The sequence below is a fragment of the Giardia intestinalis genome, chromosome 3, assembly GCF_000002435.2.
Source record: "Giardia intestinalis strain WB C6 chromosome 3, whole genome shotgun sequence".
Taxonomy (NCBI): Eukaryota; Fornicata; order Diplomonadida; family Hexamitidae; genus Giardia; species Giardia duodenalis.
In genome coordinates, this window is record NC_051858.1 from 43076 (window position 1) to 70964 (window position 27889).

At 50.7% G+C, this 27889-nt stretch overlaps 15 protein-coding genes across 15 annotated transcripts; 6 read left to right on the forward strand and 9 right to left on the reverse strand.

Moving 5' to 3' along the window:
- Positions 1-1627: 1627 nt before the first annotated feature.
- Positions 1628-2875, forward strand: GL50803_0060969 (Integral membrane protein; the record flags this gene model as incomplete). The annotated part of the gene is made up of 1 exon (XM_038046251.1): positions 1628-2875. One exon carries the CDS (start codon positions 1628-1630, stop codon positions 2873-2875), a length of 1248 nt encoding a protein of 415 aa, XP_037901770.1.
- A 2696-nt stretch (positions 2876-5571) lies between these two features.
- GL50803_0011654 (Alpha-1 giardin) lies at positions 5572-6459 on the reverse strand (the record flags this gene model as incomplete). Its single annotated transcript, XM_001704258.1, has 1 exon — positions 5572-6459. One exon carries the CDS (start codon positions 6457-6459, stop codon positions 5572-5574), a length of 888 nt encoding a protein of 295 aa, XP_001704310.1.
- A 270-nt stretch (positions 6460-6729) lies between these two features.
- On the forward strand, positions 6730-8355 carry GL50803_0015464 (Ankyrin repeat protein 1; the record flags this gene model as incomplete). The annotated part of the gene is made up of 1 exon (XM_001704257.1): positions 6730-8355. The coding sequence occupies one exon, from the start codon at positions 6730-6732 to the stop codon at positions 8353-8355; it is 1626 nt and encodes a 541-aa protein (XP_001704309.1).
- Positions 8356-8363: 8 nt separating this feature from the next.
- On the reverse strand, positions 8364-10661 carry GL50803_0016541 (Ankyrin repeat protein 2; the record flags this gene model as incomplete). Its single annotated transcript, XM_001704256.1, has 1 exon — positions 8364-10661. One exon carries the CDS (start codon positions 10659-10661, stop codon positions 8364-8366), a length of 2298 nt encoding a protein of 765 aa, XP_001704308.1.
- Positions 10662-10710: 49 nt separating this feature from the next.
- GL50803_0011649 (Alpha-8 giardin) lies at positions 10711-11646 on the forward strand (the record flags this gene model as incomplete). Its single annotated transcript, XM_001704254.1, has 1 exon — positions 10711-11646. The coding sequence occupies one exon, from the start codon at positions 10711-10713 to the stop codon at positions 11644-11646; it is 936 nt and encodes a 311-aa protein (XP_001704306.1).
- A 12-nt stretch (positions 11647-11658) lies between these two features.
- GL50803_0011648 (uncharacterized protein) lies at positions 11659-12180 on the reverse strand (the record flags this gene model as incomplete). Its single annotated transcript, XM_001704253.1, has 1 exon — positions 11659-12180. One exon carries the CDS (start codon positions 12178-12180, stop codon positions 11659-11661), a length of 522 nt encoding a protein of 173 aa, XP_001704305.1.
- Positions 12181-12205: 25 nt separating this feature from the next.
- Positions 12206-13159, reverse strand: GL50803_0011647 (uncharacterized protein; the record flags this gene model as incomplete). Its single annotated transcript, XM_001704252.1, has 1 exon — positions 12206-13159. The coding sequence occupies one exon, from the start codon at positions 13157-13159 to the stop codon at positions 12206-12208; it is 954 nt and encodes a 317-aa protein (XP_001704304.1).
- A 124-nt stretch (positions 13160-13283) lies between these two features.
- GL50803_0016540 (Dynein regulatory complex) lies at positions 13284-14690 on the forward strand (the record flags this gene model as incomplete). The annotated part of the gene is made up of 1 exon (XM_001704250.1): positions 13284-14690. One exon carries the CDS (start codon positions 13284-13286, stop codon positions 14688-14690), a length of 1407 nt encoding a protein of 468 aa, XP_001704302.1.
- Positions 14691-14727: 37 nt separating this feature from the next.
- On the reverse strand, positions 14728-15399 carry GL50803_0015461 (uncharacterized protein; the record flags this gene model as incomplete). The annotated part of the gene is made up of 1 exon (XM_001704248.1): positions 14728-15399. One exon carries the CDS (start codon positions 15397-15399, stop codon positions 14728-14730), a length of 672 nt encoding a protein of 223 aa, XP_001704300.1.
- GL50803_0011642 (Ceramide glucosyltransferase) lies at positions 15399-17012 on the reverse strand (the record flags this gene model as incomplete). The annotated part of the gene is made up of 1 exon (XM_001704247.1): positions 15399-17012. The coding sequence occupies one exon, from the start codon at positions 17010-17012 to the stop codon at positions 15399-15401; it is 1614 nt and encodes a 537-aa protein (XP_001704299.1).
- A 131-nt stretch (positions 17013-17143) lies between these two features.
- GL50803_0011640 (uncharacterized protein) lies at positions 17144-19873 on the reverse strand (the record flags this gene model as incomplete). The annotated part of the gene is made up of 1 exon (XM_001704246.1): positions 17144-19873. One exon carries the CDS (start codon positions 19871-19873, stop codon positions 17144-17146), a length of 2730 nt encoding a protein of 909 aa, XP_001704298.1.
- A 146-nt stretch (positions 19874-20019) lies between these two features.
- GL50803_0011638 (Topoisomerase I-related protein) lies at positions 20020-21558 on the forward strand (the record flags this gene model as incomplete). The annotated part of the gene is made up of 1 exon (XM_001704245.1): positions 20020-21558. One exon carries the CDS (start codon positions 20020-20022, stop codon positions 21556-21558), a length of 1539 nt encoding a protein of 512 aa, XP_001704297.1.
- Positions 21559-21710: 152 nt separating this feature from the next.
- On the forward strand, positions 21711-23114 carry GL50803_0015460 (Dynein-like protein; the record flags this gene model as incomplete). The annotated part of the gene is made up of 1 exon (XM_001704244.1): positions 21711-23114. The coding sequence occupies one exon, from the start codon at positions 21711-21713 to the stop codon at positions 23112-23114; it is 1404 nt and encodes a 467-aa protein (XP_001704296.1).
- Positions 23115-23136: 22 nt separating this feature from the next.
- On the reverse strand, positions 23137-23424 carry GL50803_0029595 (uncharacterized protein; the record flags this gene model as incomplete). The annotated part of the gene is made up of 1 exon (XM_038046035.1): positions 23137-23424. The coding sequence occupies one exon, from the start codon at positions 23422-23424 to the stop codon at positions 23137-23139; it is 288 nt and encodes a 95-aa protein (XP_037901771.1).
- Positions 23425-23813: 389 nt separating this feature from the next.
- On the reverse strand, positions 23814-27839 carry GL50803_0038104 (putative Phospholipid-transporting ATPase IIB; the record flags this gene model as incomplete). The annotated part of the gene is made up of 1 exon (XM_001704241.2): positions 23814-27839. One exon carries the CDS (start codon positions 27837-27839, stop codon positions 23814-23816), a length of 4026 nt encoding a protein of 1341 aa, XP_001704293.2.
- Between the last annotated feature and the right edge of the window lie 50 nt (positions 27840-27889).

The window sequence follows — 27889 nt, forward strand, 5'->3', positions numbered from 1 at the left end:
CTGCAGTACTTACAAGTGTCTGATCCTAACATTTAGTGGCCTATCACGCGAGCGGACGCCAGCCCCTGTCTCCACGGTACCTACACTAATGAGCTCTTCTCCGAGCATAGTAGCAGTGATGATTTCATCGATGCCTTGCTACTGTGTGCACTTCTACAGCTCTTAAGGAGATGACAGCCGCTGAATGTACGCATCCATATTACCTCTACACACTGTTCTTCAAGGCTCATCTGCACTCTTTGGGCTCCTACTCATCCCTTGGCCCTTTGGTCTGCAATTGCTTGTCTCGTGGTTATTCGAATCTTTATTGTCTGCTACGGCGATCTTGGATTGCCGCATACATTGCACGCCTGACAGATTCCTTTAGGATTGACAACGCAAGGCTCTGGCTCCTAGATCGTAAGTAGGCACGATCATTGATTACCTGTGTGGATGCTAGCTCGTACCATCGCAGCTGCTTCTGTAATGAATTACCTCGGGCGGTGGATCGACAGCATTGACGCACAGCTCACTGTGCCACTGTGCACTTTGTAATCTCATGGTGGCTAATATTTAATGTTAGAGGATCTCCAAGTCAGATACAAGACGATGATTTTGTAGTGCCGTAGTGTCGTTCGGATGCAACAGAGCGCAAAGGCCAGCCCATATCGAGGTCGAGACCGAGAGCAATCAAATAGCAGCCAGGAGATTCACTGCGCATTCCTGTCGCCTTTTGCCAAGATGGAGTGCCAAGTGGGCCCACGAACAGGGGCTGTCGGACTGTTCTTTGCTCGCTGCCCTCTAGTTAGCCCTAGGCTTCAAGGTTCGGGGTATTCTTCTGCCATATGAGATTCAGCATGTAACTTAGAGCACTCTGTTACTGGCCGAGTGTTCAGGGTCTTGTTGTACCGCGATATCCAGGATCTCAGGACATACGTCCAGGAGTGAGGACCCGAGTAATAATGGCAGGCTGAGTAAGAACAGACTTCACCCGCACATTGGGCGCCGACAGCTTGCCGGTTCCTCAAAGGAAATTTATCAGCTATCCAGTACACAATCGTCCATTCGCACTCTGGGGAACGCAGCATTCTGTTTGGTTGTTCACCATAGGGTCGGTTGTATGGAGCCCATGATCAGCAGGCGGATGAGCCTCCTCATCATCCTGGCTAGCTAGGGACGATTCTTTGGCGCTAAAGGTCACAAAGGGACGAACGAGTGCCAGCGAGCAAGAACATCAGAATGTGCTACAGCTGCTTTTATGGGACTCGTACCCTCAAGGAGGCATGCTTGTCTCTGCTCTGGCCTACCAAGCTAGATCATGGCCACTGTGCCTCTTAGGATACGACACGTTACAGCACTTGCTTACCCAGATGATGCTGCACAAAAAGTTGTATTATCGACTGATGCCTCGCGTTGGTCATTCATCAAGCCCGGGGGCCATGGAGAGGGCCACATAACCAGCAAGGTCTAGTCCCATCAAACCTTCTTGTTACATGATACAGAGTGCAGTGAACAGGGGAGTAGGAACCTCTCAGGATTGTGGCACTTAGGGTTCTACCACCCAGCCGTGCCACATGGATGTCAAGGGTCAGCCAAAATCACCCTGCTTAAGGATTTATTTTTGTACTTCTCATTGACTACAGACACAATGCCATGCAACATAGACCTCAGATACCGTATCTTACTCCTCGTTGCAGCGATGATGACGGCAGGCGCCCTTGGTATTGTCTTCAGAAAGGTCTCATACTATATGAAGGGCAAGAATGTCGAAGGCCAGCTGGAGCTGTACGACAAGGTGTGGATTCCAGCCTTTTTCATGTTCCTTGGTGAGAGTATCGGCCTGGGAGTTTTCTGCATAAAGCGGTGCGTCATTAAAAGGAGCATCTCCAAATCGTCTCCTGATATGGCTGCCAGTAGTGCAACGAGCTTCGAGCAAGAGAATAGCACAGCCCTCAAGACATCATGCACACATCCGTCTATGCAGAGGCAGCTCCCTCCGCAGATCGCTCGAAGGAAAGCAAGGAAGCTTATGGTGGGTCCACTGCCTTGTTGGAAGTTTGTGCTTGCGACGGCCTGCTTCTCCGCCCTGGATCTTGTGCAAGCAACGGCCTTCAACACTGCTATGCTATACATCTCGGTGTCTGCGGCCCAAAGCCTTCGGGGGTTCACCATCGTCTTTTGCCAGATCCTTGCAATCCCCCTGTTAAAAAGGAGACCGGAGAGGTGGGAGATCATGGGTGTTTGCTTTGCGTTTCTAGGACTTCTCCTAGTAGACGTCGCCATTGCGATCCAGAAGCGGGAGCACGGAGACACCCTCGAGACTACCATAGGGGTCCTGCTCGTCGTCGGCGGACAGATCTTCTCTGCCACGCAATACCTTCTAGAAGAGAAGACCTTCAAGAGCCGGGCCATAGACTCTCTGCTAGGTGTTGGCTGGGAGGGTGTCTGTGGCGTGATCCTGTCGCTGTGCGTTGCGTGCCCGCTGGCACACGTGATACCTGGCAGCGACCATGGGAGCCTGGAGAACTATGCCAACTCGCTGTACATGTCCTTTGTCAACGGAAACATACTAGCCATGAATCTCCTATATGCGCTATCCATTCTACTCTTTAAATGGTCCGGGCTGGTTGTCGGGAAGATTCTTACTTCAACCCATCTGTCTCTATTTGATAACTTGAGATCACTGCTGATATGGGCCATCATGGTCATAGTATACTACTCGACGAGGCACTACAGTCGCCCGTACGGAGAGCCCCTCACTCCGTATTCGCTTCTGGAGCTGCTGGGGTTCGGGGTGCTGATTCTGGGCATCGTGGTCCACAACAATGTTCGTGGACTCGGCGTAAGGGCCACTTGCAGGGGTGAGCGGAGGATAACGCCGGGCTCCCCCAAATAACAGCCTGGCTGGAGTGACCGGGCCACTGACTATTGTAATCCTGTCTTCGCACAGCGATGTGCCCCGTACTGTGCATATGGTCATAAAGCGGGGAGGGCCATCCTCCTGACCCAGTAAATTATGGGAAGCCCAATTGAAATCTGAAGCGTCGAGTGGTCTGATCGAGACAGTGACCATTCCTAGAGCTGTATTTGTGTTTCTTATCTTTTACTAGATTGGTATGCATCAGTCTGGAGCATTAACATCTGTAGGGAATATAGTTGTCGTGCCATGGTCATTGAAGGTAGCGGCTACACGGTCCGTCAGGCAATATGCAGTACATCATATGCCCCTATGTGACCTGCAGCGATGCGTGAGCCTGCGTATGGTGAGTCACTCTCCCATAGACTGCCTCCAGGCCGTGCTTCATCTTCTATCTGGCTGGACACCTAATTAGTCACCCTACATTCGCTGACTGACATGTATGGCCTCTAGTATGACTGCTGGAGCTACTTGTCTTGGTCTTGAGCTCTGCATTGAACTTCTCTGACAGGTAAGGCACAGACAGACGACCATGCCATGCCCGTAGCCTTCTCTCATGCAGCCAAGGCTCTGCATCCGATGGCCAGACCTTAACGGCCATCTACCGAGCTCGGGCACATCCTAGGTCCAGCACAGCACTAGGCGTTACTGGCAGGAGTACCTTGTATCTCACAACTTTACTGATGTCCGTTATAGATTATACTAATGGGCCCTCATACTCCCAGTTTACAACTAGAGCATATAGAGTCCTGCAGTTACCGTCTCAACTGAGTACTACGTCCTTCGTAGATAGTAATGGCATTAAGGCTGGACGCTAGAGCTGGCCCCAGACAGCTGAGTTAGCAAGGACACGTTACCATGGAACGGTGCGTTAGAGGTTGCCTATGTGGTGCCTGTTCAGTCTGAGCGTAGGCGTCAGGGGATTTCGCATCTGGTCTGTTGAGGTCCAGCCCTCTGCAATCTCGGGTAGGCTCTAGGTGGTACCTCCCCTATGACATGTCTGGTGGGCGAGGGATAAGGGCACTGCTGGCCTTTCCAGGTGTTTCCATCTGTCTCGGTTGCAGCCATTGGTGGCCCTGGTCATACGGGCCCGTCCATGATCAAAAGCACACTGACAGGAGGCAGTCGCTCTGAGTGGCCTCGTCGGGTGCTCACTCCCTATAGGTGGCGTAAGGCAATGGACAGAGGATTCCTCGAGGTGCCTTTGGACTAAGGTGGAGGGAGTAGTTCGTTTCGCAGATGACTGAAAGGGTGCTGTGCTTCTCGAACACTGCAGCCGGTCGTCTGGAGACTCGATGAGGCTTCACTGATTTCTCGGCAGCTAAGCATGATATGTGGCTATCTTGATGGGTCTCCTGTTACCTCCTGTGCAACTGATGGCCTTATGCTGCCCCGAGCAACTTTCCCCACAGTCAAAGATTGAGGGCCCATCGGAGGTCATGGCTAGATCCTAGTAGCTGCACTGAAGGCAGCCGTTGGTAAGGAGACCATCGTTGCTGTCTTTCCAAATACAATGGCATCAACTAGGCTTAGTCATGCGACCTCTGAGCCGTACTTACAGTAAGACCCGGCAGCACAGTGCAGCGCCACCTCCACGGCCCTCTGCGCCTGTTTGCCACGTGCCTCTCCTAGACTTAGACTAGGCAGGACGTGTATATTGGAGTCACTGCCGACTCCCTTGGTTGCTCAACGTGGCCGAACACCGCTTAAGAGATTATACGGAGACCAGCTACAGTGTGGGAATACACCTCGGTTTACTGGTGAAATGCCATCGGCTATTAATGCAAGTTTATCTTCATGCAGCAGTGCTCTAAGCATTTAGCAGCATGCAATCATTTGGTACGCCGGCATCACTATCGCATGATGGGGAGCCAGTCGAGGCCTACCCCTTATTCTTTGCCGGAGATCCGGAAGCATGGGCTGTCTGAGCATAGTACGGGGCTCTGTCGGTAGATTCTCTTTACTGCACTCATCGAAACACACAGAGTCCTCGAGCGTGGCGCCCCATTGAGCGATGGCTTGAGTGCCTCTGGGTGTCTTGTGAAGAGTGGCACACTGGCAAGGAGCACCACTTTGATATTCTGATCAATGATGAGTGGGTCGTAGCAAGCCAATGCTTCTCTACTGATTTTTGTGTCTGTGTTACGTGTACTGTGGTAATGTGAGTACGATACTGCGGTTCTGATGTCCGACCGCGGCGAGTGCCATCTGCGGACAAAAGGTCCTATGTACTGGTACAAGGTATCCATTGATAGTTGGATCACGACTCCACCGATGCATAGCTAAGGTCCACTCAGTCTATTAAAACGTGCTGCAGAGCCTAGACGCAAGCATCTGATACACCGGTCAGAAGCAAAGCCAAGCGTAGAGGAGCAAGGACAGAACGGACTGAAGGGCCCGCTGCATCGATTGCACACTACCTGACCCTCCACGTACCTGGCCTTAATGAGTAAAACGTCGTGTGATGTGGGCCATCTCGAGCCCCTCCTGTGCATGGGCGGTATGAACCGCGGCTGCCTCTACACCTGCATCCTACACAGGGGTGGACGAAGAGCTGCAGTATAGGGGCATCGACTAGGCAGCTCAAGACCAGCACGAGCGACCCGCATTTCTGGGGAGACGCCGTGATTAACCGTAGAGTTATAGAGACAAAGCTAAAGACGTTCACTAAACCCCTACTTCACGCGCCAGAGGGTGCGAAGGATTGGGGCCATGCGCTTGTCGAAGCATCTCTCGATGTCTGTGCCCATGTCACCGTAGATCTTGTAGGCGTGCTTCGCCCCGAGGCACTTGTCGACCATCATGCCCGTGATCCTCCTCATGCGCTTCTCGTCGCCCTTGTCATTGCAGGCGCAGTTGATCAGGTATGCCGCAAGCCTGTGCATGCCGAGGAGGGCGAAGTGGGCGCAGTAGAAAGTATAGTAGTCCGTCTTCGTGTAGATGGTGGCGATAGCCTGCTCGATGCTCTTGCCGTTCTGGGCCTTGAAAGCCTCGGCGATGGGCCTGTACTCCGCACTCGGGACGGTGCCGAAGAAGTCGATGAGATAAGCAGTATTCTTCTGGTCGAAGGCCTGATCCAGACGCTGGGCCTCGTCCTCCGGAGAGCCGGGGCGGGAGACGCGCTCGTGAGCCATCCACTTCTCCATAAGCAGGCACCAGTCCTCCTTGCGGCCGACATCCTTCATGAAGTCCTCGACGAGGGGCTTCTTGAACATCCTCGTGTAGGCGGCGACGGTCTCGTGCCAGTCTTCGGGGGTGCACAGAATGACTGTGTCGAAGAAGGCCATGTGGTCGTTCCTGCCGGAAAGCGCGTCGCGGATGTGCTGGGCGCGGACCTCGTGACGATCGCTGAAGAGATCCATCAGGAGGCTCTCCTCGGAGCCGCCCTTGAGCGCCTTCTTGATGTCGTCGGGGAGCTCCTTGCCGTAGGAGGCAACGTAGGCCTTCGCAATCTTTTCACGCGACTCTGCGGAGTATTCCGACGCTATGAACGCGATCTGGACCTCGTCCTTGGCATCGATGGCCTGCTTGAGCTCGTTCGCAATGTCGGTGACCTTCGGCATTTTTAAAACCGAATTGCCATTTTTTGGCGGTATTTTTTGAAGCTCAAATTGACCAACTTTGAATTGTAACCCCAAAGTCCAGTAGTAGCCGAGAAACCCAACAACTGTCTTTGCTGTCTAAACAACCGCATCGCATCAATGGTCAATAAATCCTTGTACACTGTTTTATTGCCATATGGCGTAGTATCATTCAGCTCCGGGGAACCGGCAAAATCTGGCACCTGCCTTAGAGCCGCACCACAAGGCTTACGCTTCTGAGCAAGGGTGGCGATGTTGTGTGGGGGAGCACGTGGACGAAGAGAAAAGGCCCGTGAAGAGTGGTTTCGGGCTGCATGCACCGGAGATATTCGCGTTGTTACAAAACTTCTCTCCAAGCACAATACCGCCCCATCAGATGCACGTCCCACTCTGGCACACGGATCTATTTTCAGCGGTTTTGCAGCCATTCATTACGCGGCCTACAACGGACATGACGCAATTGTCAAGCTTCTGCTTCGGACAGAAGCGACGGCTTGCACTGAAAAGCCTCTGCGGATTTCTGCCCTGGGCATCATTAATAGTAGGCTTCATATCCACCTTTCCCCAGGCGCAACACCTCTCATGGTCGCTGTGATAAGAGGGCATATCGATGTCGCTCTTACACTTTTAGAACACGCATACAAGCACGAGGCCTCACATGCACAAATGGCCGGTGCTCCTCTTAGCGCGCGCTCCAAAGTCAAAGCAGGATCTAACCGTGCACTGCCGCCAAAGAACGAGGTGAGAAAGCACACTCTCAGGGCTCAGACGGCCACAGGCATTTCTGCACTGATGCTTCTGGTTACTCTGAACACTAGCGACGCCATAACACTCCTTAAGGCAAAGGACTATCTGCTTTTGCGAGAGGAAGTGGAGCTCACTAGCAGCAATGGCGGAAATGCCGCTCTGATGATAGCTCTCCTCGGCCGTGACAAGATTCTCGAAGAGATAATATCCCTGATCCTAGGCCCAGAAGAATACTACACTGACGCAAACTCCTGTGCGCCCAACACAACCATGCAACTCTTTATCGGGGGTCTCCAAATTGTCGGCCCACTGCCCCCTTTCCAACAGGATCGAAACCTCTTTTACTTCGCTATAAGCTTCATGAAGTCGCTCATGCAGCGGGATGAGCGCGGCTTCACCGTCCTAGACTCTGCCAGGTATCAGCTGAATGAAAAGAAGTGGGGCACCTCTCGAGCAGCTAAGGAGCGCACTTACCTACTCTATCGTAACTTGCTATGGCGCATCCACATCTTCGTAAATGACTGTCCGCCTGTGAACATTCAGAACCCCTGTGAGCACTGGAATAACTATGAGGCCTGCTGCAATCGGCTCGGGGCTATCAGTGACGGTGAGTTTAAGATCCTCGCTAAGGACCTGGCTAAGAATCCAGAAATAAATCACAGTATAGAAGATATGTTGACGATCCCCAGGTTCCAGAAGCTTATGAGACCTTTCTCATCTGCCATTGCATCGTCGCGGCCAAAGGTCAAGGCCGTAGTCGAACCAGAAGTTGTGGCTGAGCACGAACCCAACCACGAGCCCGAGCATGACCCTTATCCAGAGTCTATCAAGATATGTCCTGGAGCAAGCATTTTCGACTCAAGCATAGAGCCCTCATCGACGCTCAACAGCACTCTAGTCTTGACCAAAACTGTTGTGGGTGACTGCCTGGACGACCAAACAGGATCACCCCTACAGACATCTATTCCCGTGAGAGTGCAGGATGGAATCGAACTTGCACAGGTCACTCCGACAACTAAAAGCCACAGATCTGACAAATTTTCCGCTAGGTCTTCAAATTCACTGCAGCTAAGCCTGAATTTGAACTTTGATGCCAGTCCAACATCTTCTTCACAAATTCTAAATAACTAAATGCGAGACTACAAATCGCTGAGGATAATTGTGTCACTAACCTTCTTCCTACAATATGGACACTTCTTGCTAGCTAAAGGAGCGCACGCCTTGCAGAGAATCATGTGTCTGCATGGCACCAACACCGCGTTTGGAATGGCATCCATGCAGATCACGCAGTCCAGTCCCATATCTACAAAGAACGTCACTGTCAGATAATGATTCAGTTCGTCTATCCGCTCTTGTGCGATCTTTTGTCCGTGGAACCCCGCCTCCTCAACGTCATATATATCCAAGTCATCAAAGAGTAACGCTAATATTGAATTATATAGCGTTGCAAAAAACGGTTTGTATTCTTCTAGATTGTTCTTACTGATGTACGCGGCAATAACTTGCCACAGCGCGGTGCAATAATTCTGGACACTGTTCTGTGTCACCTTTAGATATACCGTCTTCCAGGAAATTATAGCGTTGATCAGATCGTAGTTTCCTATGTTGTATGCATAGTCGTAGGCGCAATGCCCATGGCTGTCCACCTTGTTAATCTCTGGCCCGAGAATAACCACTATATCGGCTGCCCCGGACTCGCACGCATACATCAGCGCCGTTCGTCCTTGGTGGTCCACACAATTCATCTCCTCACGCAGTGCGTTGACAACGCATGAATGTCCGTGCTTGGCGGCAAGCATTAGCGCTGTTGCACCATCCTTGTTTCTTAACTTCAATTGGCGCGCGCGTAGCAGCTGGACCACCTCCAGGCTTCCAGCTTCTGCAGCATACATTAGTGACGAGTATCCGTCCCTATCTACATGAAAGTCTTCCTTTCCCTTAGTCTTTAAGAGCTTTGCACACTCTAAGTGGCCGTTCCTTGCTGCATACATAAGGGCCACCCGACCAGCGGCGTCCTCCATCCCCTTTTCATGGGGCAGTAGATACGATACCACATCTGAATACCCTCGCTCCGCAGCAAACATGAGGGCAGTAGTTCCATCCTTCAAGGTTTGCCTTTTGAGATGCTCGTGGAACAGCTTCACTGCATCAAGATGGCCGTTGTGTGCAGAGACCATCAGCGGTGTCAGCCCGTCACCATTTATTAGACCCTTTTCTGCCTTCAATAGAGCTTTACATGTCTTAGCCCAGACGCTCCTGGCCAGCTGCAATTGAAAAGATTGAGTTCGCAAAAGATATAGTAAAGCGCTTTCCCCTGTAGTAGTTTGTATCCCTGCCTCTGTAGGTAACAGTGCTTGAACCACATTCAGGTGCCCCTTTTGGGCAGCATACATTAACCCGGTCAGCCCCTTATTGTCGACTGCCTTTTGTTCCACCTCAGCCAGTACCACACAGCAATCACTATGGCCATTGATTGCAGCGTGCATCAAGGCTGTTCTTCCCTCGTGGTCTCTCAGTGCAGCCTCACTTAGCCACAGCTCAACCAGCTCTTTGTGTCCGCCGCCTGCTGCGAACATGAGCGGCGTACAACCGATTTTCTGGTAGAGGAGATCCTTCTCAGACTCGAATAAGTGCACTGCAACCTCCACGTGACCTCCCGTGAGCGCATAGTAAAGAGCGGGATTGGATCCAGGACCATGGCACCCCGCCTCCAGTGGCGCGAGCAGCTCTGCCGCTTCTTTATGGCCCTTCATTAGGGCATGTATTAGTGCAGTTCGACCCAGCTTATCTACAAACCCGACATCCCTTGAGTTTAAAAGGGCCTTGACCGAGGACACGCTGTTAGCAATCGCTGCTATCATAAGAGCTGTTTGGCGATTCCTATCATACATTCCACCTTCCGATGCAGCCAAAAGCTCGACACCTGCCACGTGGCCCAGCTCTGCACACAACATGAGAGACGTACGTCCGGCCTCATTGGCGTAGCCAGCCTCTTGTGTACAGAGAAGCTTAATTATCTCCTGGTTATTATTATTGCAAGCCCACATCAGTGCCGTCATCTTTGACATGGTGACGTTTCCGGACTCGTAAGCCATGAGCAGCTCAACAGCCCTAGGCTTGTTGTGAAACGCCGCCCAGATAAGCGCAGTCCAGCCCTTAGAGTCTCTATGTCCACTCTCGAGGGGTGCAAGAATCCGGATGCAATCGTAAGCATCGTTTTGAACAGCAACGAGGAGAGCGCCGCCCCTTTCGTCTGGAAATATGCGCGCCTCGCGCGGGGCAAGGACAGTGACTGCATCCGCGTGGTTGGCGGACGCAGCATACATGAGCGCTGTCCATCCACGGCTGCTTATTTGGCCCGCTTGTTCGTCGAGGAGCTGGGTTATCACGCTAAGCTGGCCCTGCTTTGCCGCCTTCATCAATGGGGTCAGACTCATTTTATACGCTGGCGCAACCCGATGACCTTTTCTGCGGCCTGTAAAATAAATGGACGATTCACGGAAGGCCTACGTCGTTGCACAGGATCTTCACAACGCGATAATGCAGCGTGACGCAATAACTATCAGCGAAATAACTGGGCGATATGTTTCTGGCTACAGGGAAAAGATTGCGCTTGCTTTCATGGAACAGTACAATGTACTCCCTGCGGACCTTTTCAAGGAGTGGGGGACCGGATATTTTGAATCCCTTATGATCCGCTGCTGGACCAATAGACACGAAGCCAGGGCAAAGATGCTAAAGGAAGCTATCCGCGGCGCTTTGGACAGAGACGCATTGGTGGACCTTGTGATTCTGTGCAGCACAGATGACTGGGCTAGTACGCTTGTGCACTATCAGAAGCACTTCAGAATCGCGCTGAAGGCAGATATTCGCTTGAATATGCCGGCGGATCGACCATGGAAAGCACTAATTGATCGCTGGATGGAACACGACCGGCACTACAGAAACAATGTAAAGACGGACGCGCATATGCTGCTTCAAGCTTTAGAGGGAGGCAATGGAGCGGCCATCGTAGATATTCTGGTAACCACGAAGCCACAGGAATGGGAGAAGATTGTTGCTGCTTACGAGGAGCACACAAACAAGTCCTTGGAGACAGCTATCTGCATGGCCTTCCCCGGCTTCGAGCAAACGGCGTTCTGTGCAGCGCACTACTGGCTCTGTGAGCCAAGCAAGGCAGCAGCATTCTTGATTCACCGTGCCTGCGAAGGCAAGCGAGGAGACTTTCGCCGTGTTTGCCGCATTACAAGCCTGGTGCTCGATCAGTGCCTTAAGTGCAAGTATGTGTATAGCGTCTATGGGCACCTGGCAGCAGACTTTCGCAAAACCTTCAGCGATAACACCGCCATCCCACTCATTTCCCTGTGGCGTGCATATGACATTGGTAAAATATTGGCAGAAAAACACGAGAACATCACTTAATTCAGATCCTATCTACTTTGTTCTATGGGGCTTCATTTGGCCCAGCTTATCTACTAGCTGAGCACACTTTCTTTCTAGTTCTCTATTGAGTCCACGAAGTCGTTCTAGTTCTGCGTTATATATAGCTTCCTTAGTGCTAAAGAGATCTTGCATGCTTGCGACTAAAGCGTCGGCCATGGCTTCGTAGGATTTTGCTTGAGTGGCAAGCATTGTATTCTTATAGTTCGTTGCTTCTATTATAAACTCACGCGTAAATTTCTGGTATGCTTCAGCCTTAGCGGCTTCCGATGCAGCATCTCCATCATTGCTGGTTGTCGTTGTGCCATCAGCGATCTTGTTGAGCCTCTGCCGCTGCTCACGCACTGCAACCTCCAGGGCTCGCTTGCGCCGTGTGACTCGAAGAAGCTCTGCACGGGTCTGCACAAGCTCTGAGCGCAAATACTCGTTTTCCTGCTCGAGAGCGCGCAGTCGCTGCTCGAGGGGCGACTCGTGGCAAACTCTCCTGGCCCCAGAGGGAGGTGGGGTCGCGTCCATCGAAGATAATTTACTACTTAAAGAGCTAGGGGCTAGATGTTCTACGTTCTGTAGAAAGATTCCTACGAAGCATCTTGGCGCCTATGAATGCGTTGACTTCGTCAACCAGGTCTAGGGGGACCTCCATAGAGACTGTCGGGACCCCGTAGTGCCTCTTGCATGTCACGCCCCCAACTCGATTTTGGAGGTTACAATTTCCGGCCATAACTCTCAGGATGCTCGAGATGGGGAGTGCACCGGCCTTGTAGAGGGCGGTTGCACGCTCAATAACAGGGAATGAGTACGGTCTAAAGTACTGTGTCCCACAAACCCGCTTCAGGTCCACTAATGCATCGTCGAAGGCCTGGGGCCTTTCTGCCGTGGCGTCGATGACCGTGGCAGCACAGCCCAGGAGCTGGGCTCGCTGGTCCGGCATGAGGCGATCGTAGGACTCGACCAAGCTTGAAGCTCCTGGTCCAATGGAGTGCTTCGACTCACCAAACATGGGAGAGACGGTCTTCAGCTGTTGGGACCCTGTGGGCGTCGAGGTACAGACGGGTCCAATGCTTGAAGCCGTGATTATAGAGGCTCGGGTATACTTACGCTTGAGTCTAATGATGTTGTCTAAAAAGAAGAGCTCCTCAAAAGTAACTTTGGTGCGGAGCTGGCTGCACTGGGCCTTGGTATATCGGACCACGACAAGATTATGCAATTCCACGGGAATCACGTCCCCGTTGCCCATGTACTGCTGCAAGGTCTTCGTGTCAGAGATGAACTCATCTGGGAAAAGGGTCTGGAGGCTTATTCGAAAAAACTGAGATCGTAGAAAGCCAACGCGGGTATGCTCCGAGATAGCCATCTGCAGATTTGATATGGTGGTAAAGTGCTCTGGCCGTAGTTCGATATCTGCTTGGGCGCTCACCTTGTAGATCGGCTGGTCGATTGTGGTCTTGTTGTTGAGCGAATATATGGAGATATGAATGGTTGCTTTGTCGCTCATTCTATTTCAAATTAGATTTGCGGCTTCATCTGCAGACCATTTTGTGTGAATTATGCAATTTTAAGATAACTTTTCACAACGGCCCCAGTTTCTCAATTTTGGCACTTGTAGAAGTCACCAGACCATGCCGCCTAAGACAGGAACCAAGGGGAAGAAAGGTTCGAAGGCGAAGAAGGCCAGGCCTACCGATGACATGACCGTCGATCTAACCGGAAAGATTGAGGAGCTGGAGAAACAGGTCACCGCCTTGACAGCAGAGCTCCAGCAGGAACGCGAAAGCAGAAACTACTTCCAGCTTGAAAAGGACAAAATCTTCACTCTGTACGAAGTTTCCGCTGCACAGCTCGAGGAGGCACGCGCTAATCTCCGCACCAAGGACCGAGAGCTCGAGGAGCTGGTTGAGAATCATCAGGTCACAGTCAAAACATACCAACAGAAGATCAAGTCAATCCTCTACACAAACACTAACGAAGCAACTCAGCTTAAGGTCTCGTCAGAACAGGCGCTGCGAGCAGAGGAGGACTTTCACCGCGCTCGCGAGGCAGAGCTCCTTCGTGAGGTCGATGCCCTGAAGCTGCGCATAAAAGAGGCGTCCCTCAACTCGCAGGATATGCTGCGCCAGTCCAAGGATCAACACAGCCGCTCCAGCTCGTTGCTTCGAGAGCAGTACGAGCAGCAGCTTTGGTCCATGCAGAAGGACTTTGAACAGAAGCTGCGCAACGCCCTTCAAGAATCGGAAGTGCGCCGCAAAGCAGAGGTCTTGGAGGTGGAGACAAACAAGAATTCCCAGATTGACGAGCTTATCCTTCAGCATGAGCGGAACTTCCAGAAGATGAAGACCTACTACACGGGTATAATTACCTCCAACCTTGATCTAATCAAGTCCCTCAAAGACGAGCTCGAAGACATGAAGAAGCGCCAGGTTGCCAACGAGCAGCTGATGTTTGAAATTGCCCAGGAGAACAGACGGTTAACGCAGCCTCTTCAGAATGCGCTCGCCGAAGTTGAGGTTCTCCGTAAGAAACTGGAGGGCGCCGAGAAGGAGAACGCGGCCCTACAGCGATCACATAGTCGCGCAGAGGCGTTACAGAAGGAGCTCAAAGCACTCATGTGGGAGGCTGACCAGCTGAAGCAAGCTCTCAAGGACACGAGCTTTGAGAGGGACGACCTTAGAATGCGGTTCGAGGCTGCGGTCCAGGATGTGGCGCAGCGGGGAGTCTTCCGCGAGACACTACTCGAGAGGCGAGTAGCTGCCCTGAACAACGAATTAGAATCGAGACAGGCCCAGCTCACCGAAGTCCTTGCAGCGGCTAATCTAGATGGTGCGGTGGCAGCCGCCGTTAGCAACCAGCTTGACTCTGTCCTTGAGAATAAGAACCGCAATATCCGCGAGCTTTCATTCGAGCTTGCACGCGTTATGCGGCTCTACAACGAAGCAATCCGAGTATTCCGGACAAAGCTGAACGAAGCCGGTCTTCCAGTTGGCGATCTGGACGGCTTTCGGCCCTTCGAAGTCCGGGAAGACCTGTAGAGCAATCCGTAGACAAATCTTGTTTTACATACAAGATTTACTCGTCTGCAGTGCTACTCTTCTCTTTCTGTTTCTGAAGATAGGCATTATAGGCGGCTAGGTGCTCTGCATATATTTTTGGACGATTGACGTTGCGGTAGTACAACAGGCAGTGGACGAAGTAAAGCAGCGGGAAGAGAGAATAATACATCAGGGAGAACTGGGTCCAGAAGCCCCTTTCCATAGTGTAAGGAGGCAGGCTATGGATGTGGTGTATAAGTACAGGAAGCTCGCCGCAGAGAGACGTTACAGGGTAGAACCACATGGGGGTACAATAGCGTACCCATGCTATAATCCTTGAAGATGTACCGACGTCGATCTTATCAGCTGCATGCGTTGACTTCAGCACGTCTCCCAGCCCATATAAAATGCCGAGCACTAGCGTGAATACTGAGTACTCCGGTCTGACGACGGAAAGCAGAATAGGGACTCTGCCGCACATTGAAGCCACGACGACAAGTGTAGGGTCAATTCTCTGAGATGTAAACGACAGAATCAGTTCAAAAATCGGCAGGGCCAACTGCATTTTGAGGAAGATGTAGTAAGGAAGAAATAGCTTGTCCTTGTCGGGTTGGGGGGAATTCATCGTAAACAAGAGCACCGTAGAAAGGAAGATGTTTACGCAGCCTGTGATGAAGCCAGAGTAGTAGTAGGCGAGGCGCAGGCCCATCAGTCGAGGGATTTTTTATTGGCCTGTATGCGCTCCTTTACCACAGGCACTTTGTCGGTGGCAAGGACCTCTTCTGCATTTGCCTTTTCTTTGGCAGACCTCAGGGCTGAACTCGTCAGTTCTACAGAAGCCACCCTCCCTTCACTACACACGTATGTCCGTGACCCCCAACGGATCTGTCTCTTAAACATAACGCTAATTATCAGGATGGGCATTGCAAAGCAATGGACTAGAATTGCAATGGCAGTTGTTCCGATCCTGATGCTAGGCTTGGTCTGCAGCTTTTCGGGAGATTGCACGTTACATAGTCGCACAAGAAGAGAAAAACACGTATTGTGCGCAGCTGCTAATAGCGCCAGAGTGACTACTAGAGCGTTGACTTGGAAGAGTTGGCCTTTGAGGATGATTGCTCCGAGCTCTGTGGAAAGACCTAGACTGTCCTTGACATGGAAAAGGAAGGAGTAGACCCTGTCCACAACCTCTATGCTTCGAAAGAAGATCAAGGAACGCAGTAGACCCAACAGGCTTAGTTTGGAAATACAGCAAATGCCCCGTACTACTGCCAAGATAACCATCGAATCAACGCTAAGAAAGGCTCCTAGTGCTGCTATCAAAAGTAGCCTGTTTGCGATCTTCTCATAGTGGGTGTGGTAGGTTTTCAAGACAAACAGCTGTCTGCGCAGATACGGAATATAGGACTTTGCAATGCTGTTAGATGCATGCAGCTCATTTACGAGAACAGCATCTCTTGGACATATGATTGACCTTCCCTGCTGATGCGCTATGTGGGAAAGTATTGTGTCCTCTGAATAGCCGCCATCCACCCAAGCAGAGTACGGAGAGGGGCTCCCCTCGTAGATGGCTTGTCGCGGCATACAGAAGCATCCACCCCAGCAAAAAGGGACGCGCGTGAACGAAAAGGAGATCATGTTGATCATCCGGTAGACCATTATGAGCTGGTTGGCGAAGGGTGGTAGCTCCTTTTGGGCTCTTGTGGCTTGGGCTACTGGGACCTCAACGCTATATCCTGTAGAAACCAACGCGTGCGGATTGGCGCGGAGGGCAAACACAAGGCTGTCCAATGTTCCCCGGTGCACTTTGATATCGTCGTCTAGAAACGCAACAAAGTCCGCTGTGCAGTCGCGTAGCGCAAAGAGCATATTATGAATCTTCTGTGAGCTTCGAGAAGTCACTCCTGCCACCGCCAAGCGAACGCTACGATGAGGAGACGTCTCTAGCATGACGTCCTTCTCTAAATAGCTAGGATCTTGAGATAGCGCCGCCTTTCCCGCCTCTTCCAGCCCGTGGACCTGACTCAGGTATCTACATATTGTCATGAACGCAGGATCATCTAAAGACTCAACAACGTACACAAAGCTTACCGGTCCAGAGTAGGTCGTATTGAGCTGTGAGTTCCATCGTTCACAAATTCTTGCAAAGCTATAGCTGCCGTGGCAGGGCAGAACGACAGCAAGGGAAGGCATGGGCGCATCAGTTTTCTCGGTAACCCTTGGACGATTCTTGAGTTCACTTATGCGGTTGACAGCTAGCATCCCCCAACATCCGGCAAGTGTCGACGCAGCTGTCACTAAGGAGAGAGTCAACCCGTCCATTTAATTTCTCGATAACATCTTAGAGCCTTCACTGCAGACGTTTACACTTCAGTACCTAGTTACAGTTGACATGAAGGTCCGCAGAAAGCTGATGTCGTGACACACCACATGGTGAGGAGCTTATTGTTATGTCACATTTCCGGCGGCTTGGCCTTAGAAGTACTCAGAGTGAGGTCTGGGCGGGGAATGGTCACGGTAGACCCTTGAAAAGACAATTGGGGCGTGACGGGTGCCGATGTAGCGTGACTAGAAGGCCATAATGATAATGACGTGTGCGCTGGCTCTGAAGGGGGAGAAAGCCGGAAAGGCGCTGTAGCTTTCGAGATTGTTAGGCGTTGCACCGGTGGAGGCTCTGGCATGACGGTCTGTGGAACAGGGTTATGGGGCTTTGGTTGCTCTGGGGGCTTATGCAGCTTGCTAGAGATCTGACGAATCTGCTGCTCACAAGCCGTGATGCGCCCAATCAACTCTTGCAATGTACGGTCGTCACTCGCAGCATTGTGCTGTTGAAATGCACTAGACTGTTTCGGCTCAATTGATACCTTTGTCTGTTGACACTTTTTGATACAGCTAGCGATAGACTCCTTTATCATAGTGACAGTTCTGCTCTCAACCAGTGCCATCATTTCCTTTATTCTTTCATTCATGCGGAAGGCGAACTCGCGTTCAAAGGTATGAAGCATTCTGGCAGTAACGAGCGTTGTCTCTCTAAACACAACGCTGTGAATATACTGAATAAGAAGACTCTGCGTGCTGACACCATCTGGAAGCTCTGGGATGATGTTTTCCTGTGTCTCTCTCGGGACCATGGCGCAAATTTCATCCAATGTATGCAGCAGTGGAGGAACGGTGTCAGGCTCTTGGGCGGCGGGAGGTGTGTCTTCCGTGAGCGATAGATTTTCATATCGACAGTGAAAGTCTTTAGAAAGTAAGGCTTCCATAGTTCGCATCGCCGCCTCCACCCTCGACGACTTTTGCTCTTTCTTAAGAGTAGTGATTAATCTTGTCGCCAGTTCCTCCACTGTTTTCCCTATTTTATCCAGTTTTACACTAATATCGTGTAGCCTGGACGCTGTTTTAACCTCTAGAGGAACTTTTGGAGCAAGAAGGTCGGAAATACAACTTAATCCCGCCGCCATCTCCTTCTGGATGTTCTTCTCTATGCGCTCGGCCACGTTCAAGGGGAATGCTGGAGCCGCCGAGACCTGCTGGTGCTGCTGCCCTGGGGTGCCTTGTTTGCTATGTGGGTGAATGGAAACAGTATTCGAGGACCCCGGAGGGCGCAACTTTAGAGATACTACTTCGCACAAAGCGGGGTCGCTCTTGCACGAAGGTAGCAGCGCCTCCTTGGCCTGACTTAGCGTGGGTGAGGATGTGTCACCATGAGCTGGCAATTGGCCAGCTTCGTCCAAAGCAACAGAGAGTACATCAATGACATCAATAGGATCGGGCTTAGGTGATGGGACGCTCTGCTTCATGAGGAGTGAAGTGTTCAGATTAACTGATAGCGTAGAGACCTTGGGTGGCCCAATGGTGGTGGAAAATAAATTTTCCACAGGAATCGCGGCATTTCCTGTTGCTAGCCTATCGAATGTCATTATGCTTTGGTTTGGTCTGGTAGGAATGCTTGTCTCCATGAGAAGCTGCACAGTTGATACACTCTGCGGGCTGACCATTGCAAGCGTACACTTGTTCATATTATAGTTAGGATGAAAAAGCACTAGTGCAGCTGAGTCTTGAAGGCCAGAGGGGTAGGGCTTCTCCTGGAAAGAGTATCTCTTGTTGCGTGAGAAATCGATCAACGAATTGTCATACTCGTTGAAGAATAGCTTGTTTTCTATTCCATTCTTCAAGATTCGGAAGTTCCCAGCAGAAAGCTTCATGGTCGAGGTGTCTATGGCATGCTTGGACTGAGTTTTGAGTGGCTCAACAGTTGATACGTTGAGCGCAAAGCTGAGGACGTGACGCTGCTTGATGTCATGAATAAAGATGCGTACGCTGTGCTCCTCCAGGGGACCCAAATCGTTCCCTAGGCTGGAAGAAGAGACCGAAACAGCATCAGACGGCGCTGTAGGTCCTTCTACCGCCACACCCACTATGTCGAATGCTAGCATATTAAAAGGAAGCTCAAAGGAACACAATAGGCCACTGTGCAGTTCGTCAACAAAGGGCTCAATCTTGCACTTCATCTTCGAATTAGTGGGAAGAGCGGGAGACCTGAAGGGCTTGCTCTTAGCACGCGTGCGATAATACACCGTGTTGTGTTGAATAGTGACAACATGCAAGACAATCAGCACATCTGTCAGTGAAATGCAGATGTCTGTCACCCCCTTTTGTACGGTAGAATAGGAACTAACTATCTTGCACTTTGGTGTCGTGGCAGAGTCAGCGCTAAAGCTATAGGGGGAGCCTGTGGTGGGACTGTGTCTTTGGTAGAGGAGCATGCCGGTAGTGTCGTACACCTTGAGAAGAAAGCCGTCTGACTCGCTTTCCAAGGCAGCAAAGAGGTGAGGGGATAGCGCCTCAATGTGTGTGCATGCACCATCTAGGTTCAGGAGGTGTACGCCGGCATCGGAATAAATAGCAAGGCTGTCCATGGTACGGAGAACGTAGACGTTTCCAACTATAATGACTTGCTTTATGTTGGGAGTGTAGAGACAAAGGGTGGAGGCCTGTTCCATCTTCAGGCCCTTTCCATAAACGACGTTGTTGTTAATCATGCCTGTGAATAACAGACTAAAGGACGAGGTTATCTCGTAGTACACATTAACGAGCGACCTAGCAGAGAGCTGCTGAGGCTTCTGCAAGCGAACAATTCTGGAGGGTGTTTCTATCTCTGAATCGGAAGAGGACTGATACATTTTTTAGATTGGTATGTTTGCATATTCACCGCAGTGGTTGCAGAAATACGAGCTTGCAGGTGCAGGAGCTAGACCTCTGGTATCCTGGTTATAGGCTTGTGACAAGTTCGTGAACACGTCGGTAAAAACCAAAAGGGGAATCTTCCATGACCAGTCAAGCCGGCGATTCCTCTGTAGTGGATGCTGACCTCGTCGATAGATGCTTTGCGCAGCCAGGCACTATATCATACCAAGTACTAGATGCAATCAACGCACGCTTGAATGTCTTGTATCATATTTTAGTTCCAACCGAGGACAGCATCACCTGCAGGTATCAAATCATCAAGTATATCCGAGACAAATTGCATAGTCTATTCCCAGAACTCCAGCTCATTCCCTATGGGTCCTTTGTTACGCGGATCTTCCTGCCTGATGGAGACATAGATCTTGCCATCATTGTCGGAGAGGACGACGCGGCTGACGTGCTTGCACAGTTCTATATCTATCTCAAAGAAGTAGCTGCGTCTCACGAAGATACACCTTTCAAGCTGACCAACCTATCTAAGATTCAAGCAGAAGTACCGATCATACGCCTTGTAATCAACGGCGTTTTCATCGACATTTCATCTGCACGGCCCGTTGGTCTCGTTACGTCTCTTTATCTCCAGCTTTTGAACGACGCCATTGGCCGCAACAACCTACTGAAACGGTCTGTCATCCTTATTCAGGCCTGGTGTCTCTATGAAGCGCACATCCTGGGCAGCCACTCGCAAATGCTTAACTCGTATGCCCTCCGTGTAATGACAACGTTTATTCTCACCAACTCACCAGAGCTGGTACATCCTCTTCAAGTTCTGTTCAAGTTCTTTGCATTCTACAGTGCCTTTGACTTCACAAACAACACCATCACAGCCTTCGGGGTCGTACCAAACTCAGAGGTTGATGGCAGTGACCACCGGGCGCTTTACGACTATCTGCTCAAAAGTGATGGCATGTCGCAACACTACATCAGCAAAGAGTCGTTACTTTTTCTTGTTCTTGCCAGGAACATGCTGGGGAACGTGTATCCAGAGCTGTCTGGGTGCCTTCGTCGGTTCAAAACTGCCACAAATCCACCTGAGAACATTTCAGAGGACACCTTTTCACACGCTGAGAACGCACGATTGGAGATTCTTTTTCGCTATATAGAGCACGCCATGCAGCATCGTAGAGAGGCCAAAAAAGCCGCCGACAAGACCAGCGATAAGGCACCGCCCGACGCACTTTCAGACGCTGTACGAGCGGTCGTCCAATCCCCTATTGCTCTATCTAGAATCATGCCCTTCCCTTCAGCTATCTCCGTGTACCATCCCACAACCATTTCGATACTGGATCCAGTCCAACCCTCCAACAATCTTGCCAAGGCCACCAGTGCAGCGTCGTTTGCTCGTCTGAAAGCAGCACTTAGAACAGGCTATTTTCAGTTGGGATCTCTTATGATGATGCTCTGCGACAAGACTGCGCCCCTGAGCGTGATCCAGACTGAGTTCGACCTTCTCTTTTCCAACACTCTTGCTCACTTTGACGTGGAGCTAGAGACGGTTCAGAGTCTTTCCACACCCCATAGTTTTGATTTCGCAAGCCCAAATGAGTATCTTCTTAATGTCAGTTCCGGGGCCATCTATCACGAGCTTCTCAATGTCATGACTCTCTACCTCCTTGGTTAAGATCACCCCTTGATAGAGACGAATGGAAGCATAACCGTGTGCTGCGTCTCCATTTTATCTTGTATTATCTATAAATGTAAATTATAGTGCGTTTCAATCCACAGAGCCCTGTCCCCCAAAATTCCGTTAATCTCAAAAAAAGCTGAACATTGATGCAGAAGCAAAAGAAGTTTCAAGTGGATGTGGAGGACCCATATACGCTCCAATCTGAGCTGCAGTTTCCAGGCTTGGTTGTCCTAGAAATATTTGCCCACTGGTGCGACGTCTGTAAGTCTATCGACCCTATTTTTCGGAATCACTTCGTCGACCTTGCTACGCGGAAGCTGAAGTTTGTCCGGGTGCAGCACGCGTTTGTCCCCTGGCTGCGTAGGTACCACGGCCGCTGTCGACCAACCTTTTTATTCTTCGTCGGCGGCTCTTTAAAGGAGATTGTTGAGGGCATTGATACTCCTAGACTGGATACACTGATCCCTCAGCTTGCGCCTGAAAACGAGGTTCCTTTGGAAAAGTTTGTTCCTGAAGAGCGTTTCCCAGAGCTCAACACCGATGAGGTGTACCTGCAGTACCTTACCCGTGTCGAGGAGCTGGAGCGTGAACGCACGATCGCTATTGAGGCAGGCACAGACACAGACATAGATCCCCGTGGGGAGTACAACTCTCTAGTTAAGGAGTTTGAGAGTAAGTTCCAATTGCCGATGTCAGCATACTCTCCTGGGTCATTTAGCGGCGAAAGGCCTCCACCAGTAGTAGCGAAGAAGAGTACAGAGAGCACGACTTTACAAGCAACCGAATTCGTTATGCAGCAATCTACAGAAGAACAGAAAGAGGTCATTCCTCCTGAAGCAGAGCCCGATACTAGCACTGTTCAACCAACGCAAGTAGAACTGGACGACAAGCCCGCTGAACAAGCTAAGGACGCTGAGGATGTCGCAGATAGTGCCGACGCTAATGCTGAGGCAGAGGAAGAGGGACAAAAGCCATTGTCCGATGTCGATGAAGAGCGTCTACGCACACCCGAGTCCAGAAACAGCACAGAAGACGACCAGCACAGATCTGCAGAGAAGAACGAAGATGGGTCTGCGCTGGATCATCCAGATGTTGAGGGCCACGGAGATGCTGTGCGTCTAGATCGAGAGCCGCTTAAAGAGGGGCAGGAAGACTCAGAAGGCGCCTTTCACTATGAAACAGGCGCCAGTACAGAAGATGACCAGGATCATCAGCAAGGCTTGGATAGTCAGCGCTCCTATGAGCATCCCGCAGAGGAGACACCCGTAGACCAACCTGGGACAGAACAGGGGCAACCCGATGCTGAACAACACCAAGAAGAGGGGACATATGAGACAGAGGGAAATACTGGATTGCCAGAGGTTGATAACCCCCCTGAGGATGCTCCTGAGAACGAGGGCCTAGAAGAAAAGGAGGAACCAGCACGAAATATAGAGTCTGCTGGGACGAACGGGACAACCGATGTGCTCGATTTTGCCTACACGCCCGAGAATGTGGACGGAGACATAGTGGACCTGCTGGAAACAGAGGAGGCCAACCAGGGGCAATGAACTCTGTGTAAAGGAGCATTTACTAAGAACCCACAAACCTTGGATAGTGGGGAGACAATTTTGGAGACAACGATCGCGTGCTTTCCTTCCGCAACCCTGCCTCTTCTAGGTTGCTGACTATTGCCTCCAGACGATCCAGTTTTTGTGTGACCATCAAGAGGTCTTCTGTAAATCGATTCAGGCTTTTGCTTTGCATATCAATTACAGAGGAAACGGAGTCAGCAATGAGGCGTAAGTGGGCGACAGTCTCTTTGGCAAAGACCTCCTGTTGTCGTGTCATCTTGGTCAGTTGATCCTGCAGACCAGCCATCCCTGCGCTAAGTCTTTGAATAAGCTGTGCAGACACCACCGAGGAGGAGCTTAGAGACCCGCTCGGGACAGGGTCGTGACCATAATGCTCATCTCGCTTCAAATAACTTGCAGTCTTACGATTGTATGAGCTACGATTGCGTGATATCGGGTCAGCGCAGGGCGTAGCTGTGTAGCTTTGGAGCACAGAGAAGGGGTCGTCTTTTTGAAGTGAGTTCACAGACAGGTGAGCGTCAACGGGTCTAGCGAAACGCTGAGAGCTACACGGTACGCTCGCAGTACGCCTTGTCCCTGCGACGGTGACTCCGCCTGTCAGACGAGTAGGGCGAATACTCGAGGGCCTTGTATCGAGCGATATCTTGTTCACTTTATCAAAGAGACGATTCTCTCCTAAGAATTTATTCTGACGCAACGACGACACATCCTGAGCGTGAGGATGTTGAAAACACTCTCCGGCATATTGAAGAAGTGTCTCCCAGTGGAGCTTAGAATGTAAATGCCTCGAAGACGGACATAGCTCGATGAAGAGGGTCGCCTGTGGGATTTGCTCGTCACTACCATACCAGAGGGCCACCCCGAGCCAGATTCGGATTCCGTTTTTATCCCAGAGCCTGCTCTATACATGGGCTTACTTCGATCTCGTAAGACGCTGCGAGATAGGCCAGGATGGTCTTGGTTGAAAGAAGGCTTGCCTATGACAGCCACATTCTGTTGCGACTCACGCGTGCAACACCGTGGAACTTTGCATGTAGCACAATAAACTGGCTTTCTCATTGATCTGAGAATACGGACCACGTTTGGTTTAGAGAACCGGCGAACGATGCGTTCACCGACAAAAAGCAGTACAGTCGATATTGCGTTTGTTACGCATAAGCGCCAAAACATATCTAGAGAAAACACTTCGCTACGAGTCAAGGAGCCCGGATAAATGGCAACAACCAAGAATAGCATCAAGTAGCTGAGAAGCAAGGCAACGAGGAGCATAAGGGAAAAGCGATGGGTAGTCACAAGGATCAGGCAGAGCTCGCTCCACAGCAGTATGGCGAAGCTGAAAAACGTAAATCTGCTGACAGAAATGGGAAACGACGAGAAGATGTATGCAAGAAGAAACACTACCACTGCTATAATAAAGCCACTAAATGTCCAGAGAAAAAATGTCTTAAGGTTCAGAATAGATCCACGCGACGTAATCCGATAGATTTCTGGGTATTTTAGTACTAGTTGGTAGTCCACATCTTCGTTAATATAATAGTTGAACGGTGGAAACATTGTGAATAGCGTCACGTATCCCAAGAGGAGTACCCCGGTGTGAAGAACGAGAGACGTGAAAAAGTAAAGGCAGGTGAAACAAATCTGGAGCAAGCATAGCGCAACCCCGCGCTGGACGATAAACTGGCATATCTGTGCACTACCCACGTAGCTACACTTGCCATACCATAACAGAAGCTTCTTCAGTCCTCGGAATTCTGTCATCACATAGTCTGCTGCGTTGGCCGCCTGGTTGCCCTCCTTGCCCCGCAGTCCTATGCCGACAGAGCAAGTTTCGATCAGGGGAACATCATTTGCCCCATCGCCTATCCCTAGGGATTTGCTGCCTGTGTATACCGAAATGAGGCCTGCAACAAGGGCCTTCTGCGTTGGTGTGCAGCGGCAGCAGAGGACCGTTTCTGCCTTGCTAGCAATATTTGCAAAAAGCTCGCGCGTCTCTGCATCTGGTCCAAGACTCCCCTTACCGCGTCTGGGGTGTCCTGTAAGGTAGATAAGTAACCAGCGGGTGAATCTCCTCCAGATCCTTACACACGAGTGCAAAGGAAGAAGGTTCCCAGTGATGGGATGGATTGCATGTGTGTAGAAGTAGTCCACGGGGTAGTTACCGAGGAGTTTCTCCAGCGCTGATCCGTCTATGACGATGGTAACCTCATGTGTGAAGCTAACCATTTGAGAGAGCTCTTTCAGAACGGAGACTATTTCAACAGGGGTGAGCTCCTCCGTCAAGAAGTAGATATGCTCACTCAAGCGCCCATAGCACGTGCTTGCTAAAACAAGAGACCCTGGGCGTTTCTTTCTATTGAGCCGCTTTTCTCTTCTGGAGGTGACACTCATAAAGGAATTGGGATCATCTCGAATGGCTCTGCGGAGGATTGCCATGGGTGTCTTATCCTCTTGGCCCACTTCTATCTCAGATCTTGTAGGAATAGATACAGCATCTAGAGATGGAGTAGTTGGATACTTACATGCCTCAGGATGCAGCGACTGAGTAGTCAAAGGCGCGGTATTCTCGGATGCACGAAGCTTGCTGGTATGCTTCTTGACTGCTGTATTTGGGAGCAACCCGCACGACTGGGCTATGCTCAAGCATGTCACAACCTTGTCTCCGGTCAACATCCAGAACTTAATTCCTGCTCTTTTCAGATCCTGGATCGTTGCCTTCACATTGAGCTGGAGCTGATCTTCGATTCCTGTTACACACAAGACCTCCACCCCTGTCAGCAGAGTCTCTTCGCATTTCACGAGTATGGAATCTCGGTTTGCCAGATCTGCAGACGCAGCAGTAATGGATGAATGAAAATTACTAAGGTCGTCATCATCGAGCATGCGGTACGCATACACGAGGGTCCTCCGCCCCAGCCCTGCCAAAGCATCGACGGTGTTTCGAAGCCATGGACAGTACTTGGCAAACACCTCAATAGTTGTGTCTGCTCCCTTAACGAAAATAAACGTGGTTCCGGTAGCAATGTGGTGAGTGACGACAGACATGCGCTTGGTCTCTGATGTAAATGGAAAGGTATGAAGAAGCTCAAACTCTTGAGATCCTGTACTAGCAGTGTAGCGTACAAGATTATGTGACTTTTCTTCCAGTATATAGCCCCGCGCATGCATGCTTCTTATTATTGCAACCTCGTCGGGAGATGAGCCAATATATCGATTAAGGATCAGATTTTCGTCAATCTCGCGGCGCGTAAAGAGCAATTCTGTTGGTGAATCGGAAAGTGAGAGCGTCTGCACAGGCTGAGATCGATCTTCGAGCCCGATGGCCTCAGAGATGCTCGCGTCGAGAAAGCTAGTTGGCTCCTGAGACGTTCTCTGTTCAGATGATTGACTAGTGCTTGCTGAGCAAGTTCTTGGCTGCCTCCTCCTTCTTGGCCTAAGGGCGGTATCTTGCTCTGGTGAATCCTGATCCTCGCGGAACAACTCGACGTTGTGACATGTCATGATTGCAAAGAGGACGATGCGCTGCAATTCGCTAGCGTAATTATCAAATACGTGGACAGACAAGCTGGGCTTTTTTTCTCCAACAACCTCATGGAGCCACATCTCGTTCCGTGTCAGAGTCCCTGTTTTGTCGCTGAAGACATGGCTAATGCGGCCCAGCTCTTCAGCTAGATCGGTTGATCTGACCTCAATCCCACTTATGGTGTCGTCCCGCTTAATACTTCCGGCCATGACGAGCTTGCCGAAGTCATAGGAAACCTGCATGGCCAATGGAATAATCGAGCTGAGGATTATGATCCAGCGAACGAAGACGATAATACTTCTGGTTGTGGTGGCAAATGTAACCAGCGCTGACAGGAGCAGACAGAAAATGAACATGCCCTTGACAAACATGTTCAGCTCAACATCGAGAGACCCTTGTTTAACCCGTCGCCGTCCAAGGTTCTGCATAATGCGTGTGCTCTTCCCTGTGTAGACAACCAATCCCGTTGCGTATCCGCGCGCAAGACTGCAATTCATCCAGATTGCATTAGAAACTGTAATGGGTCCAATTACAGCGTCAGTTTGTGCGTTTTGAAGAACCCCGGAAAAGTGATAGAGATTATCCGATGGCTTGGCATAGGTAACGTGGATGGAATCAAGGACTGCAGAGAGCAGGTCCGGTGCTGCCAGTGTTTCTGGGCTATCGACAGTACCAAGCAAAGGCATCTTGACCTTTAGATCTGTTTCCCCATCCAGATTGACTGTCTTGACATACAAATGATCCACGGCTTGGAGGATAACGATGTCCGCGGGAACCCTCTGATTTGGCTCTAGAAGCACGATGCTTCCAACCTTAATGTCTTCGGACTTGGTAGGAACGAGTCCATAGGGGCCAATGATATTGTACTTGCCACTATTGACTAACTTGTCACGTCTTGCTCGATTCAGCTCATCATACAATTCGCGCCCAACACTGACTAGGACAATGAAACATAGAGGAAGGTAGTATGTAAAGGCGAGGCCAACTTGAAGAGGGCGATAGAGCTGGAGAAAGGCTAGAACCAAGAAAAACTGGTTGAAGAAAAGCCGGAACTGTTTGAGGACAGCAACAAAGGGAAAAACAATCCAATTGTACTTCCGGGTCTTAATCTTGTTGGTGGGCATGGGTGCTTCCGTGGTGTCTGCGCAGACACCACGGAACCTGATGGATAGATGTTCCATTCCACACCTTTGTCCAATTTTACTGACGAACTTATTAAAAAACAGGGTTG